General features: G+C 45.2%; 1 protein-coding gene across 2 annotated transcripts in view; it reads left to right on the top strand.

The window, feature by feature from the left end:
- Positions 1-16,923, top strand: part of FANCM (FA complementation group M) — a 1,896,264-nt gene that overhangs the window by 1,152,114 nt on the left and 727,227 nt on the right. For both annotated transcript variants that reach the window (XM_069638749.1, XM_069638750.1), the window contains one exon: positions 2,532-2,738. In XM_069638749.1, coding sequence (XP_069494850.1) covers positions 2,532-2,738 — 207 coding nt within the window. The remainder of the gene's footprint in view (positions 1-2,531; positions 2,739-16,923) is intronic.

Below are 16,923 nucleotides of genomic sequence, written 5' to 3'. Positions count from 1 at the left end.
GTCCTCTCTAAACTGTAGGGTGGTGGCTCTATGGATCGTAGCCATGATCACCTCCAGCTGGCAGCACTGATGAGGGCCTGGGTCGGCTAGCTTTACGTACCCGAGATTCCTCCCTAGCCTTTGAGACAGTTCCTGGTGACATTTCACACTTCAGAATTAGTCACTTATCTGTGTTGGGCTCAGTTTGCAAAGGCTTGGTCTTCAATTTTTAAAGGATAGTGTTAAAGAAGACTTGAGCATGATTATAGAATGTTTTGTTTCCAATCGTGGCGCTACCCACATTCCTAAGCATTGGTCATCAACTTTGATATGGGCAATGCAAGCGCAAACCCCATAAATATCCATGTAAAAAGTAAATTCTCTGTCCTTTGGAAGCATAGATGTCCTGGCATTGTGGAAGCCTGCTCACTGAAGGTTCACAGTATTTCTTTAGATGGCTAGTCGTAGCAACTGCATCCCCCGCTGACCTATCTAAGTCCTCATCAAAGGTGGGATTAAAATCTCCATTCTGTATTTTGTTATTGCTTGTGAATGCTAATTGTTTAGGAAAGAAGTAACTGTAGTAAGCAATTTGCCCTGTATTCGGCCTTTAACAAAGTCACAGAATTGAGGTTGGTTGGAGGAGACAGGGATATAGTTGAGACCAGCCACTGTGTAATGTCAATCCCAGAGCAAGTACATGATGGATCACACAGCCTGGCCCAAGGAACTTTATAGGATCCATATATCGCCCCCTTTTGAAGAAGGCAGTATTACAGTGCAGCATTCCCCAGGAGACTCTGGGTGCACAAACCCAGATCCAATCAGTGGCTACAACCCTAAAGCAGTGAAACAATGGCAGGCCCTGTGCATCCTTCCATAGCAGACTGATATGATATGATAGGTTATTTATAATGTGCTTAATACCCAGAGGTTTCTAAGCGTGAACCCGGCGATCGAACCTCTGTTGCTCTGTGTCGTCTTGCATCCAAGGCGAGCACGTTGCCTCTGAGATATCCTCCTGAGCTATGTGCTTGTGCAGTGACCCAGCTGAGGCAACTGGCCTTGCAAAGGCCTGATGTGGCAGGGTAGAGGAATACAATCCAGGGATGGGAAGAAGGGTGGCAGAATCGGGCGCCTGCAATCACAGCGTCGACTGATTCCAAAATGACAACCAGGCCTTTTATGACCTTGGCTCATGGACTTTAAAGTGGGATTCTTGTACTCGCACAATTTTTGAAGTGGCAGTAAAGATGTAATCTCCAATGGGAGAAAATATTTTAGTTAATTTAGATTTGAAATCTAAAACAATGTTTTTGTAATCCTTTAATTACACCTATAAAGTAAGATACCATTTTACCATGAATTCCTCTTTAACTCGGGAATTAATATTAGAGCTCTTTCATGTTCTCTGGCACTGCTCTGCTGTTACCACTGATCCTCCTGTTTCCTGTTTTATTGTGAGTATTTTATCTCCAGTTTATTGTTGGTAGGAGTATGTGCATGGTTTTAGGGAGGAATAGTGGCTGATATGCCATTTATCTAAAATGCTGGTTCCAGTTCCATTTCGCTCCCCTTCCATGCCCCACCCCCAGCTACAAGCTTTTGTCGATCATGTTTTAAGTGCAGCCTCAAATGCCCTGAGCAAACACGCCATTACTTAGGGAGAGCAATGCATTTCTTAACATTATACATAAAAATAGTAATTAAATTACTTGATTAAAAATATAACATGCACTTAAAATAAGAAAGTAGAGCAACATGAAATCACTGGTTTGTCAAGCCTAGACATTTAGGACTCTTGCCATTAAATTGACAGCAGAGTCAAGCAATTAAAACTAAATCACAGACAGATGGTTCACCTTTCCACAAATCACAATGGCAGAAAGATTCAATAGGAGGGAATAGTGGCAAATCACTAAAGCAGATGTGTAGTCTTAAACAAATTCCATATAGTGATTGCAATACCAACAGCATGTGCTTCTCTCAGTGTTGCTAGAGCGACACTCTTGAGCCAAAATCTAAAAATATGTTTAGGTGTAGTTAATCCATTTGTTATGAGAAACAGAGCACACATTTTTCACTGTGACTATATAAGTTTGCTGATTCAGTGATTAAAAAAGTCATGTCATTTATTTAATTTGGAGGGCCTTTTTTCATGTACAAAAAAGCATTTTTTTGTTTTTTTCTCAAACACCATTTGTATACAAATAATCAGTGGCTATGGAGGTTAATATAAAGGACCCTCAACTTTGTCTGATGATCCTTAATTTCACCTTTAAGTACATAGAGAAGTTCAATAATGTTTGTTTTCTGTTTTTCTTAAGGGCATTTGCTTACAACCTTTATGTAAGTGAGCAAGATTTTAGCTTCTAAACTCACTTAAACACTTTGGATAAAATGGTATAGTACAGTTGGCATGTTTTTTTAAAATTAAAAGGGATGTTAGTAAACTGTCACATGTGCAGTTAAAGGTGCTACTCACTAGATACTTAACCACGTTAAAGGATCATTTGTACACTTCCCAAATGTAAATGTTATTTATTTTTTAGGTGATGAAACGCTTCCGTGATGGTGGCTACAATACACTAGTTTCCACATGCGTTGGAGAAGAAGGTTTGGATATTGGAGAAGTTGACCTCATAGTATGTTTTGATGCTCAGAAAAGTCCAATACGGCTTGTGCAACGCATGGGGCGAACTGGACGCAAGCGCCAAGGGAGGATTGTTGTAATCCTTACAGCAGGCCGTGAAGAACGGGTGAGTTTATACTGCTGTTAATGTATAATATTCATAATAAACACAAACAATTAAAACTGGTCAAAATGTGAAAAGAGAAAAATAATATGAGGCGGGGAAACCCAAAGGAAACACACCAAACATTGGTTACAAAGGAACATAAAAAGTACTTTATTTTGAGGTCAAGCAATGACAAGGTGAAATGACAGATCGGATTGCTATCGGCCCGCAGTACAACACAACGAACTTCAACGGGGTTCGATGTATTCAGTGAGAGACTGTACATTGGGACATTCAGACTTTTATACATTTCTCCAGCCTGTTGTCCAACCCCTTCGCGGGTTAACCATTCCATGAATGTATTACTGGTCTAGGGTCTCTGCCAGGACAATCTTCTAATGCATACATCAGTATGCGCATAGATCAGTTCCGTTGATACAGGTAACCATTTACATGCAGGTCAACAGAAGGACAAGGTCTCAGTTCACGACCCTAACAAGTGGCTTGCAGGCAAGTTATACATTAGCTGTACACGGAGGTCATGTCGATCAGATTCTGTTCGGAATGGCATCGTCCATCATTTTGATGTACAGGATGACTTCTACACAGCAAGAGAACCTAAAATGGCGGTTTGATTCAAGATGGCGGCCTACATCAATTTCTAAGGTCAAGACCTTGCCGTAGAGAGTTATTCGCGTACAGTTTTAAGCAACTTGGCGTAGGCCAATATACATACAATCGTTTACAATAGGAGGCATAATTTAATATCCAGTTTGACAAACCCTCCTTTTGGCCTATGCCAGGTGCTAAAACTACTTCTGATCTCCTTGCAAGTAACTCCATACGTCATCGTCCATACACCCTGAATCGCCGTCAGAGATATCTATGGCCATCAGGTCGTTCACTAAGATCTCTTTTAATACATACTCCTTGGAAGTTTTATCCGGGGCATATACTTTGTGTCCTATCGTACCTATCGCCTGAGCACAACATCCCCCTAGCATCGAACATATACTAGGCAGACATTGGATACAACAACAAAGGAATAGCAGAACTCCCAAAATGATCAACAAAACTGAAAGTACCTTCCAACCCCAAGATCGCAAGAAATCCCAAAACCAAGCACTAAGATTCCAGTTCCCCTCGGGAACATGCACTTCTGAGCTAAGGATGAGCAGATTCTGAATTGCTTTGAAAATGGTTGGGGAGGAGTCTGGTACGAAAACACAGCAAGCGGACCCCACTAATTTACATACTCCACCACGTTCAGCCAGAATGAATCTAATGCCATCCGGTTCTGGAGTGCTACTAATCTTATCGCTTTCTGTTCTAATGTCATGTCATAGAGTATATCTCTGGTCCGGTCGATGGTTCTCTCCAGTACTCTCGCTAGTCTCATGTCTTCGAAATTTGCTATCTGCCCCCAAAATGGCACAACTGATTTCGCTATATCTCCCATCACTTGTGCGGGGGTATCACCATTCTCGTCCCGCCGTGGACGAGCCTTTGAAACTTCCAAAGTGCTTGCTATGAATACCCCAGGTAACAGGATCCCTAAATAACAGGTTCCCTGCCAATCCCTGGGCAACCATGGAAATGCTACATTACCGCAAACGAAATAGACAGGTTCGCCCACATACAAAGGTCTGTTTTCCCCAGTCAAATTTGCAACGTTGGCACAGCCTTTAAAATCTCCCATTGACTGGGTACCATTCCTCTGTATGCAGAAAGAAACTGAATAGGGGCTATGGTTAACAGAGTAAAAAGGAAGCACATCATCCTTATTGCCTATCAGAGCCATTTTAAAGGAAACCAAAGATTGGAAAGGACGAGATAGTCTATCAGAAGGCCTAATTGAAGCAACATTGAGATTGCTCCTATTTGCGAAAAGCGAGCATCCTAGGGGAGTCAGAACACGTTTTTCAAAATTGTTCAAATTAGTTCCATCAAAATTCCCCGAGATGCTATCATTCCATCGGCCAAAGAAAAGTGCTCTAAGAGAGGCATAACAAGCAGTCGTCAAAGGTAAGGGATGAATATACCAACCCTAGCCCTTTATCTCCATGTTGCGGTAAATGCGAGCAGACCCAGAAATTGGTTTTGTTAAAAATGGCATGTGTCAAATTCATAATCAGCATCATAGTATTATTGTGATACTTCTGTCTATGCTGAGAGTGCCTAGGTGACCGAGTATGCAAATGTACAAAAGGAGTAAAAACAGTAGGTACAATTTCAGTTGGCAAAAGAGGCTCTAGAGGATAAATCTCCTCGACGCACCAGAATCCTAAAGCAGTTACTATAAAAACCCCAGTTATTATCATCAAAACATAGCATTACGTTTTCGGGGCCCAGGCACATTGTTCATTGTCCAAGTTGGTCACCCCCTTATTTACAAGTCCAATACGGGCAGTAGCGGTGGTAGGCATCGTACTTTTCGGATGGAAACCCCAATGTTCGTTGCTGGTGACCCCCCGGTTGCGCTGCTTCTTAGTCCTTCCCCAACCCTAGCCGGCAGAACCCCCTTTCTCAAATTTGGGCAAAAGCAAGCCCTTAATGATCCTTTCCTTTTCTTGAATGCACAGTCGAACCGTTCTGTAGGTCTATTTTCTCCGCCGAAGATTATATCTGGTGCTTTCCGGCACTGTTTGATCCGGAAATAAGGTAACGTCACTTCCTGAGGGAAGCAACGTATCAGAGGCAACGGAAGGTGCAGAATTCGGAGCAATGGTTTCCGGAAATGACTTTTCCAAAGAGTGCGGAGACAAAATGGAAGGTTCACCAAACCCCACGGGCTCAGAGGGATTCTCCGACTCACAGTGCTATTTGCTGCTTCAGGATCATCGATTGCAGTGTTAGCGAGGGGTTCTGTTTCTTCTGTAACGTGCGGCGTCGGGTGAGGAAGTTTCTTGACATGCGTCGCATGTATCCAGTTCTTCTTTCCAGCCACCCGCACTGCCGTTTGGGTGACCAACAAGACCTGGAATGGTCCCCGCCAGCAAGGCGCGAGGCAAGAGGACCGCTCGTATGCTCTCACCAGGACCCAGCTTCCAGGCCGGATGTTGTATCCTGGGCCCTCGTAACGTACAGGTAAAGCTGATCGTACCTGATGATAAATGAAATACAGATTTTTAGTCACCTGGTTACAGTAGTCTGAAAGCAATACATTCTCAACATTTCTCAGTGCTTTAGGTTTCGGAAGAGCCCAAATATTGGCAGGCCTCCCAATCACCACCTCAAATGGAGAGAACCCAGTCTTAGTTTGAGGGGTAGTGCGCATGGCTAGTAACACGATCGGTAAGGCGTCCGGCCATTTTAGTTTGGTACCAGCACACGTCTTAGCGAGTTTGTTCTTTAGGATACCGTTATGTCTCTCTACCAACCCGGCACTTTGAGGATGTCTAGCCGAATTAAATCGCTTATCAATATGTAGTGCTGTACATATCTTTAAAAATTACAGCAGCAACAAAATGTGGACCATTGTCCGACCAAATAACTCTTGGCAACCCAAACCGCGGGAAATACTCCTTTATCGTAATTTTCGCAGTGGTCATGGCTGTAGCATATTTGACAGGGAAAGCCTCAACCCATTTACTAAAGGCACAAATGACCACAAGGACATATTTTAAGCTATTGCACCGTTCCATCTCAATAAAATCAAAATGAATCACTTCAAACCGGACAGAAGGAGGCCCAAAGCTACCCCTTGGCGTTACCGTCCCCTTCCCCACATTGTGCTGTAGGCAAATCATGCAATTTTGGACATAATGCTGAGCAATTATCTTATCATTTACCCAGACTTTCTCTAACATTTTCGTAATCTGTTTAGCACACACGTGTGGGACCGTGTGCCATAGTGACCATCATGACTATGTAGGCATTAGGAAGTAACCATTTCCCTTCAACTGTGTCCACCCAACACCCGTCATCAAGCCTTCAGCCCATTTCTTAGATTCCTCCATTGTGGCATTAGCTTGGATATCCCGCACAGACCCAATGTCCTCGTCCATTATATAGACATCCCTAGTTTCTGTTAGAGCATACATTTCTGTGCGAAGATCTGTGTCAGTTTGTCTGGCTATCTGATCAGCAAAAGCATTCCCTTTTCCTACATCGTCTGTGATCTTGCGATGTGCTGCGCATTTCATGATCGCTAACTGACTAGGGAGCGTGAGCGCCGAGAGCAATTGTACCATCATCGGGCCATGCTGAATCTTGGTCCCATGTGAAGTTAGAAACCCTCTCTCTGACCAAAGTCTCCCAAAGTTGTGAGCCACCCCAAAAGCATACTGACTGTCAGTATATATATTCACCGTTAGCCCTTCGGAAAGCTCACAAGCTCGTGTTAACGCTATAATCTATGCGGCCTGCGCAGAGTTGTGTAATTCGCTTGGTCTCTACAACCATGCTCAATGTAGTGACTGCATAAGCAGCTGTGGATGTACCATCCGGAAGTTTGAAACGGGAGCCATCACAAAATAGCTCCCCTTGCACATTATCCAAAGGAGTGTCCTTAAGATCAATTCTGCCCTTCGTTTCTTGTTCAGTAGTATACAGGCAGTCATGTGACTCATCATCACCGCAAACAGTATTTTGCGGGAAAGGTAGGAGTTCAGCCGGATTAAGAACACAACACCTCCTAATTTGTATGTGGGGAGCAAACAAAATCAATTTATATCTCGTCAATCGTGCGGAAGTGAGGTGTTGCGTTTGAGTTTTGTTCAATAGAACATCTACAGAGTGAGGCACCATCAGGGTTAAATCGTGGCCTAGGACCATTCCCTCACTCTGTTGTACAGACGCGGCAGCAGCAGCGACAGCTCGCAAACATCTTGGCAAAGCGCATGCGACAGGATCAAGGGCGGAAGAGTAGTAACTGCATGGCCTATTCTTCCCTCCATGTTCCTGCGTTAATACAGCCAAAGCACATCCATCACATTCATGCACAAACAACACAAAGGCCTTGTTGTAATTTGGTGTACCCAAAACCGGTGCAGAGCATAATGCAGACTTGAGAAGCTCAAATGATTGTTGATGTTCCGATTTCCATGGCAATGGCGAAGAAATGCCCTTCTTTGTCAAAGCCAACATCGGTTTTATCACTAGTGAAAGGTTTGGGATCCATAACCTACAGTAAGAAGCCATACCTATTAAGGCTCTGACTTCCTTCTGTGTATTTGGGACAGACATGCCAGAAATGTGTTTTATTCTTTCAGGTGTCAATCTTCTTCCCTCCTTTGACAGGAGGTAGCCTAAATAGGTGACCTCCAGGCAACAATATTGAAACTTTTTAAGGGAAGCTTTGTGACCATGCTTAGCTAGATGGATGAGCAACAATACAGTGCCCTCTTTACAAGAGCTCTCAGAATCTGCTGCTAAAAGCAAGTCGTCAACGTACTGAAGCAGCGTACAAGTAGGGGGTAATTCAAGAGTATCAAGCTGTTCTTTCAAGGCCCTACTGTAAATGCTAGGACTCTCGGTGTAACCTTGAGGAGCACTAGTGAATGTGAACGAGCGTCCCACCTAAGGTGAACGCGAACAAATATCTACTGTCCTTGTGTATAGGAATACTGAAGAAAGCATTCTTCAGGTCCACAACACTAAAGTAAATAGCCATAGCTGGAATCATAGTTAATATCGTCGTCGCATCAGGCACAATTGGAAATTGTGGAGCGACAACTCTATTGATGGCACGCAAATCAATTATAAAACGAAACGGAATATCATTATCGCCTTTTTTTGTACACGGGTAGGATCGGACTATTGCACAAACTTCCTGTAATCTCCTCAATCACTCCACGATGCACAAAATCGGAAACAATGCTCTTCAAAGCTCGCTCACCTTCAACCAAGATCTTATACTGTGGAGTATGTGGCAGCTTAATACCATGTTTCAAGACTATTCTAACAGGCTCAATCTGTAGAACACCGACATCATTGTTGTCAGCCGCCCACAAACACTCCGGGACATTACTGAATTCTGGTGGCAAAGGTCTAGTCAAAAACTGTGAAACAGAAAACTGCTGTGGTGAAATCGTCAAACGAACTCCATCAGATGAACAATGAATTACCGCATTTAATTCCTTCAACAGATTCAACCCCAACAAATTCTCTCCACAATTCGAAGTCAAAAGAAATGGACAGTGGTCCGTAAAGGGACCTAAAGAAATCGGTACCGCTGAAGAAACCAGACAAATGACTGGTGTGCCAGAAAACCCTACGGAGACATTGGTTTGCCCTGACAGTGGAATGTTTGGAACCTGAGAATGATCAATGGAGCACTTCTGTGCTCCAGTGTCTATCAAGAACTGATGTTTCCTATTTCCCACTACCATTTCAACGTAGGGACCTTTCTGACTAACGGGAATAGGTGTAGGTTCCAAACCCTGCTCCGGGCAATCCTAATGAAACAGAATATCATCAGAAGGAAGCTCCTCAGAGAGGTAAGCAGCAGAAGGGTGATCGAATATGTTTCTAGTGTCCACACTCGAAGTCTGATTGTCCTGTGAAAAAGGTTGCTGAGGATCCTGCGAAAACTGTCCTCTACCAGGGCCCACCACCCCGGGGCGACCTCTGGGTCGTCTACCCATACTCCCAAATGTGTTATTCGACCTCTGTCGAAGGACGGGGCATTGTGCACGCCAATGACCCTCCTGGTGACAATAGGCACACTGGTTAATGTTCACAGGACCCAAGGGCACATTCCCTTGTGGAACATACTGACCTCTAATCTGCGAACTACCCCCTCTGGGGCCTCTAACAATTTGTTGTAACAATACTTCATTCTTTAAGTCTCCTTTTCTCTTTTCTACTCTATCTTTTTCATTATTGACACGGTTCTCGTAGTACTGAGCCATGTGCAGTACTTCTGATTGGGATTTCGCCTGCCAAGCGCTCTCGGAAGACATAATCTGTGACTGGATGTCAGGCAGCAATCCACGCACAAATTTGTCCACAAATAACCTTTTCCCAGATTCTGTGCCTAAATCCTGTCCACTGAAGTCCGAGAATACTTGTTCGAACCGATTAAAGAACTCGGTGGCACCCTCAGATTTTCCTTGGACACATGCCGTAAGCTTGTCCCAAATAATTCTTTTTTCGGGAATTATAGTTTTTAATTTCGCAATAATTCTGTCAGGCAAAGTGAGTATCACCTGAGGCGGTCTCTCACCAGCTGGCCTTTCCCCGTCAAGCCTAGTTATATTAGCCCACGTATCTCCCAACCCAGGTGCAATCATCTATTGTTCTAACCTTCTTCCACAAATCTACGGGCAGGAGTACAGGGAATAACAAGTCAATATCGCCTAGGGTGAAGACTGAGGACTGCAAGACGGACTCTTATCTCTTTATAGAATCCTGTCTGATTTTTCCTAATGTCGGGAATAGATTGCCTAATAGTGTTCACTTCCTGTCATGAAAACGGGACGCGAACAAACTGTGATACATAATGTGCAGGAATGTCCACAGCAGCTATACCTGCTGCAGCATTAGCGGCAATCTCAACTTTTAGGGCAAATGTCGGAGGTACCTCTCTCATAGGCAACTGAGGTATAGGTAACTCCGAACGCTTACTAAGCAACAGAGCTAAGTCGAGCGCTAAAGCAGTCGAAGAAGTGTCAAGTGAAAAAGCTCTCTTATAAATACCCAGTAACTCTGTGGGACAACTAACCTTCTTCCTCACACATTCATCCTGCAGGTACTCTACCATTACCTGAATCACCTTCCTGTGCATTTCTAGCGTATATTGACTGTATGTGTCATATACCTCAACAGTTATCGATAAATCCGAAATCCATCTAATCGCATCTCTTGTACAAATTTGTGCTTCCTCAGATGCCCATTTACGACACGGAAGAAATCGTTTCTGTACATGCATACTCTCTTCTTCGTCATCTTCATTCCGTAACTTCTCCAAATCTCTCCTATACTCAAACAACCTCTCGACATGCTCATGTACTTTCTCCACAGTATCCCTTGATAGTGCTAAAGTATTCAGATCCCTCCGCCCTTGTGGGAGATCCACATTATTTAATTTACCCCACATTACGCATAAGTGAATTCCTAAACCTTCAATAAAAACATTTTTCTCAGGAAAATTATCCATATTAGACAGTGTGGCAAAAACATTAGCTCGATCATCTCTCTCCATACAATGCTTAGCCCATGCAAACAAATTCCGCTTTTTATCTGTAGGGACAGTATTACGAGTAACAAACTTCAACCCCGTTACCCGATCAACTATAGTCGGTACAGAACCACTCGGGAGTGGAGGTGCAGGTAGATTCAATGGAGGTGTTATTACTGGTGCAATGGGAAGATGTAGTAGAGCAGGCGGAGGAACAACAGCCGGAAGAATAGGAACAACAGGTTGAGCAGGAATAACAGCAGGAAGAGGCAAAGCAACAGGAAGAGGATCATACGGAGGTGGTGCAGAGGCACCAGGCCTTCGCTCATTTTACAATTTGTCAAGAAACTCGTCAGAAACATGAAGGTCTTTAGAAGGATACATTTTCTGAATACCGAGTGAGAAAGCCCTATCCATATTCATAACTGACTCAGACTGTTTATCCTCATCATATAACAACGCCTTTTCAGCGTTTGTTTTATGACGGCACACATGTTTTTCCCTAGTCTTAAGCTGCTGCAACGCTTCTTTTTTCCAATTCTGTAGAACATCAAATGCTGCGGGTCTGGCCTTTTTCTTTAATAAGACCGACTCTAAGTATTCAATACGAGGGATCTCAAAACTACCATTGATTGGCCACTGAAGTTCAGAGGGATGTCTGGTTTGTCTGTGCCAAATATCATTAATTACTACACTTCCAATGCCATGTTTACAATACATAGTAAACGCCGGCGACCCCTCCTGTGGTGCCGGGCGGCTAAATTCCAAAGATTGTCGATAGCTGCGGAATAATGCCCTAAAGCAGCTAGACAATTTCCCAGGCATTTCTCAAAAACTTGGTGTTACCTGGTCAATAATTGTGTCTGCAGATACAATGCGCCAAATTCAAATTGTCAGGGTTAAATTAAGAGTCGGGTCACGACTCACCTGACCAAACCTAAGGAGGACCGTACGGTTTATCAAAGAACTTACCTAACGAATTTTACCTTGTGTTTGGTGATTTCGGCAAATCTGTCCGCCTCAAAAGTGGACCCTCGTCAAGATGCTGTCTCAGACCGCACAGCTATCGTCCAAGGATCGGATCGTGCAGCGCTGTAGAGGTGTTGCGTCTCGTTCAGTCGGGCCCGTAGTATCACATCGTCCGATGCCGGTCTGATAGCATGCGTCAACCTTCAATGGTCCGGCATCAATCTTGAGGGTCCCTATTCGGGCGCCAAATGTGAAAAGAGAAAAATAATATGAGGCCTGGAAACCCAAAGGAAACACATCAAACACTGGTTACAAAGGAACATACAAAGTACTTTATTTTAAGGACAACAATGACAAGGTCAAATGACAGACCGGATAGCTATCGGCCCTCAGTACAACACAACGAACTTCAACGGGGTTCGATGTATTCAGTGAGAGACTGTACATTGGGACATTCAGGCTTTTATACATTTCTCCAGCCTGTTGTCCAACCCCTTCGCGGGTTAACCATTCCATGAATGTATTACTGGTCTAGGGTCTCTGCTAGGTCAATCTTCTAATACATACATCAGTATGCGCATAGATCAGTTCTGTTGATACAGGTAATCCATTTACATGCAGGTCAACAGAAGGACAAGGTCTCAGTTCACGACCCTAACAAGTGGCTTGCAGGCAAGTTATACATTAGCTGTACGGAGGTCATGTCGACCAGATTCTGTTCGGAATGGCATCGTCCACCATTTTGATGTACAGGGTGACTTCTACACAGCAAGAGAACCTAAAATGGCGGTTTGATTCAAGATGGTGGCCTACATCAATTTCTCAGGTCAAGACCTTGCCGTAGAGAGTTATTCGCGTACAGTTTTAAGCAACTTGGCGTAGGCCAATATACATACAATCGTTTACAATAGGAGGCATAATTTAATATCCAGTTTGACAAAAAAAGCTTAATGTCATATTACATTTTGAAATGTATTAGCAGATCATTATTTTCACCAAATTTGGAAAGTTGATGTCACTAAAGGGATGGTAAATTGTTTTTAATGAAAAGTTTAAAAAGTATACATTGGCGGCCTGACCATCACCGCTTCTGCTTTCTTCATTTAATTTACATTTGTGTATGTTCTTCACTAAAGTATTGAACATAGGAGTCCATCTAACAAAGATAGACTAGTGAACCAATCAATCAGTATCCATATCGCTCGCAGACATGAATAACCCAGCGGGAATTTTGACGGAGTATAAAGTAACAAATCCCTATGGTGATGTTCAGTGCTTGGTCCTGATGCTACTAAAAGGGCTCCTTTTCCACTTCCCTTACATTCATTATTAAAGGAATAGTGATCACAGCCAACATTTTCAAATACAAAAATACAGTTTATTAAATTGTTTATAGATAGTATCCGTGTTTAGATATTTGGAAATCTCCACTAGTGTTACTCACCGCCTGTAGGACTGGCCGGGGCGTTGAGAGGAAGGAACACCAAATGGACCAGAACCTTCTGTCACTGCTGAGTGTAGTCCAGAAAAGGACCCCTCAGACCGGACTGCTTCTCTTGAGGCGGCTCTTTAAGATAATGGACCCCCTTGACTGTGTAATAATAGAGCAGCCAGGTTGGTGTATTACCCAAAAGAGCGGGGAGAAACCACAGCACCACACCAAGCTTCAAAAAACACAAGATACAGATTACAGGCAATAAATCAGAACATAAGGGAATGATGGAAATCTAGGATGTGAGCGAGTACCTGAAAAGAGGATTGGCAGCTATTAGTTTAGGAGGAATTCTAAAGAATAGAAAGAAAAGAAAAGGCTCAAATTGGAAGTTCTAGTTAGGTGGATAATATTGATAGGAAAGTAAGGAGAAGGTCTTACCCCCTTATGAATGAAAGGAGGTCTAAAGAGAACACAAAGGAGGTATAAAATAATAATAAACAGGGAAGGTTAGTAGAGGGTAGCTTCCCGAACTGCACGAGGGTCGCAACTAGATTCGGGATGGTGCAAGTCTATTCACAGAATACTGCAGTATGTTAAGAAGACCAGTCACAATGGCTGAAAATATCTCACCGTAATGAGTAAGAACTGTAATCAGGAAACAGAGGAAGCGGTAATCCGGCCAATGCTTGAATTGTAAACAGAAGAACCGGATCAACAAGTGTAACGTAATACACAACCAGCAGGATGGAGAGATGTAGTCCAATAAGGGCCAGACAACAGGCAGGTCAGAAAGCGTTCCGAGGTCGGACTTCAGGTAAACTTGCAAGAAGGAGAAAAACTGGCCGTAAAGGATAACACAAGGCAGGTCTAGGGGTGTTCCGAAGTTGAGTCAACAGGCAGCAATTCCAAAGGCAGACAAGGGGCGCGCAAGATGCAATTCTGATAACCAGTCCGGGGTCAGGTATAGGAATAATCCAAGAGAGTACACACGAACGATGGCGAAAATAGCAACGCTAATTAGAAGCGCCGTGTCTTGCGCGACGTGTGTTTATATTTGGCCGAAGGAGCATCGGAGTCAGCTGATTAGGAGACGCCGCTTGTTCCTGCGGTGTTGTTTCCCTGACAACCGCCAGAGTCTCCAGAACGGGGAAGCAAGGAAGGACACCCAACCTCTTTGAAATCGGGAGTGCCGTGAACTGAGCAAAGCCGCTCAGTGCCCATGTGTAACAACTAGCAAAAGCCATCCTGCTCAACCGTCTCCGTGATAACCTGGGTATCACTGATCAGGCCCTGGCTTGGCTGACCTCTTTCCTCTCAGATCGACCCTCCCATGTCCAACTTGGGTCCTTCTTCTCCTCTATCTCTCTCTCTACTCATGGTGTTCCCCAGGGGTGTAACCTCTCTCCCTGGCTGTTCAACCAATACCTGGCACTTCTTGTCCACCCCATTGCCGCTCTCTGCCCCAACGTTCAGTGCTATGCGGATGACACTCAACTCATTTTCAAGCTTCCTTCCACCACCTCTTCTCCTTCTCTTATCTCTGACTGTCTGTCTGCTATCCAGGAGTGGTGTGCCACCAATGATCTCTGCCTTAATGGCAGTAAAACTGAGATTCTCCTCATCAGCACACCTGCTCCCTCCTTTCCTGTCACTTTCTGGCCGACCTCTTTTGGTCCTCTTCCTGCTCCCACCTGTGAGGCTAAAAACTTTGGGGTCATCTTCGACTCCACACTCTCCTTCTCTCCTCACATCTCTGGTGTCTCTAAGAAGTCGCACTACCAGCTGCACCTCCTCAGAGGTATTCTTCCTTTCCTCTCCTTCCCCAGAATCTCACTGTCTCCAGAGCTCTGGTTCTCTCTAGGCTGGACTAGTGCAACAGCCTCTTTCTAAATCTACCTGCCTCTACTCTCCGCCCTCTGCAACCCATCCAGAACAGGACTAAGAGACTTGTCCTTGGCCTCAAGCCCAGGGATTGTATCCCTCCAGGACTGAAATCTCTGCAATGGCTCCCAGTGGCTGCGAGGATCAAGTTCAAAACCCTCTGCATTGTCCACAAGGCCTTCTGGGGTCTGGGGCCTCAATACCTTCAACTCTCTCTTCCTGGCTGGGGCGTGGCTAAGAAGCCATGTAGGAGGATGCGTCCGGCTAGAGCTCCCGCAGATCCGTACAGAATCCTGCAGAAAACCGTGCAACAAATGACTTATATGGCCCATAACAAAGAGGTCCGTGCATGGGGAAGGTGTGGAGCATGCATGGATGCAACGAGACACGGACCAGTGAAATAAAAACGCTGTCGGAAAGTGGAAAAGCTTGGTGCAAGATTGCGGCACACAAAGGAAAATGGCCACCACCTGACAAGCCGAGAGAACAAAGGCGCGACTGGTCTGAGTGCGGGCCACGGGACTCCCTGAAGACTGGAGGCGGAGGTGCGTGGTGTGGATCGGACAACGGCCGGGCGAGCAGAAAATAAAGTGAGTGCTCGGCACCCCGACAGGGGCCCGAGGAAGGTACAGCTGCATGAGGCTGTAGCCCCGTGAACCGTGGTGCCAGCGAAAGTCGGATATGGAAGCTGCCTGAAGTAAAGGGGAGATCAGAGGGAGGAAGGAATACGCCGGGCATGATCGGAGAGATACATTGTCTCCGACAACACAGGCGCTGGCGCGAGCCCACTGCTGTGAACGCACGGCCGGACGCGCAACTAACGGAAGGAATGGGCAGTAGAAGATCCATATGTATCTAACGCCATTGTACTGAGGCGCACAGCATCCGAACACTGCAGCACGGTACACAGACGTGTATATAAAAGAAAAATAGAACAGTCGCTTGCCCGGAAGCAATGATAAGCGGATACAACTACAGACTGAAATAGGAGGCACACGAACTGTGGCACACGCAAGGAAAGGCGGCCAGCCCCACGAGAAGGACCAAGAGCAGCGTTAGGAAACGAGGGGACACCAGTAACGCGCTCCTAACAGAGGCATGGGCAGGAAGTGAAAGGTATTGAGGGACCAGCAACGTGCCCCCATGACAATGGGCTGCGTGCAGTGGACATAGAAGCAGAGAGAACAAGACACCCCTTGGCCCATGCATGAGGCTGAAAGTGAGGTAGAGTGAGGCACACCCTGCGGAGAGCACCGCAAAATACCACCCACATAAGCAGGCTGCACCCGTGACCCGGCGGGGTTCACGGCTGAAACACGCTGGGCCTGCAATTACACCCAGGAAGGCTCATAAGCACTGGGGTGCACGGCCACGGACCTAGATCAGCAGGAGCTGGGGTGGAAGAAAAATCGCCCATGCACAATCACGTAGGAGGACACAATCCACTCCAGGCGCAGATTCAGCAGTACAAGTAAACTCCTAATATAGCCCGCCCGGGTCCCGCTGCCAACTGGGGACTAATTCTACAGAGGCCAGAGACCACACGCTGTGGGGCTCGCACTCGCAAGCCCAGAAACATTAAGATGGCCAACAAACTGCCTAAAGCAAAGGGCAAGCAACCCACGCTCGACGAATATGCCAGACCATCGCCGGGGGTGTTGGGGGCCAGGAGCAAGGATAGAACCCCCACCGGGAGTACAGACACCACGAGCAAATAACAGGAGATCCTTGCAGCAATTGCAGACCTGAAAGTGGCTTGGGAAACCAAATTGGGATTGGCCATGGACAAACTGAAAGCG

Source organism: Ambystoma mexicanum, chromosome 14 (genome assembly GCF_040938575.1).
Source record: "Ambystoma mexicanum isolate Mex_15411 chromosome 14, UKY_AmexF1_1, whole genome shotgun sequence".
NCBI lineage: Eukaryota > Metazoa > Chordata > Amphibia > Caudata > Ambystomatidae > Ambystoma > Ambystoma mexicanum.
This window is presented reverse-complemented; position numbering and strand designations above follow the sequence as displayed.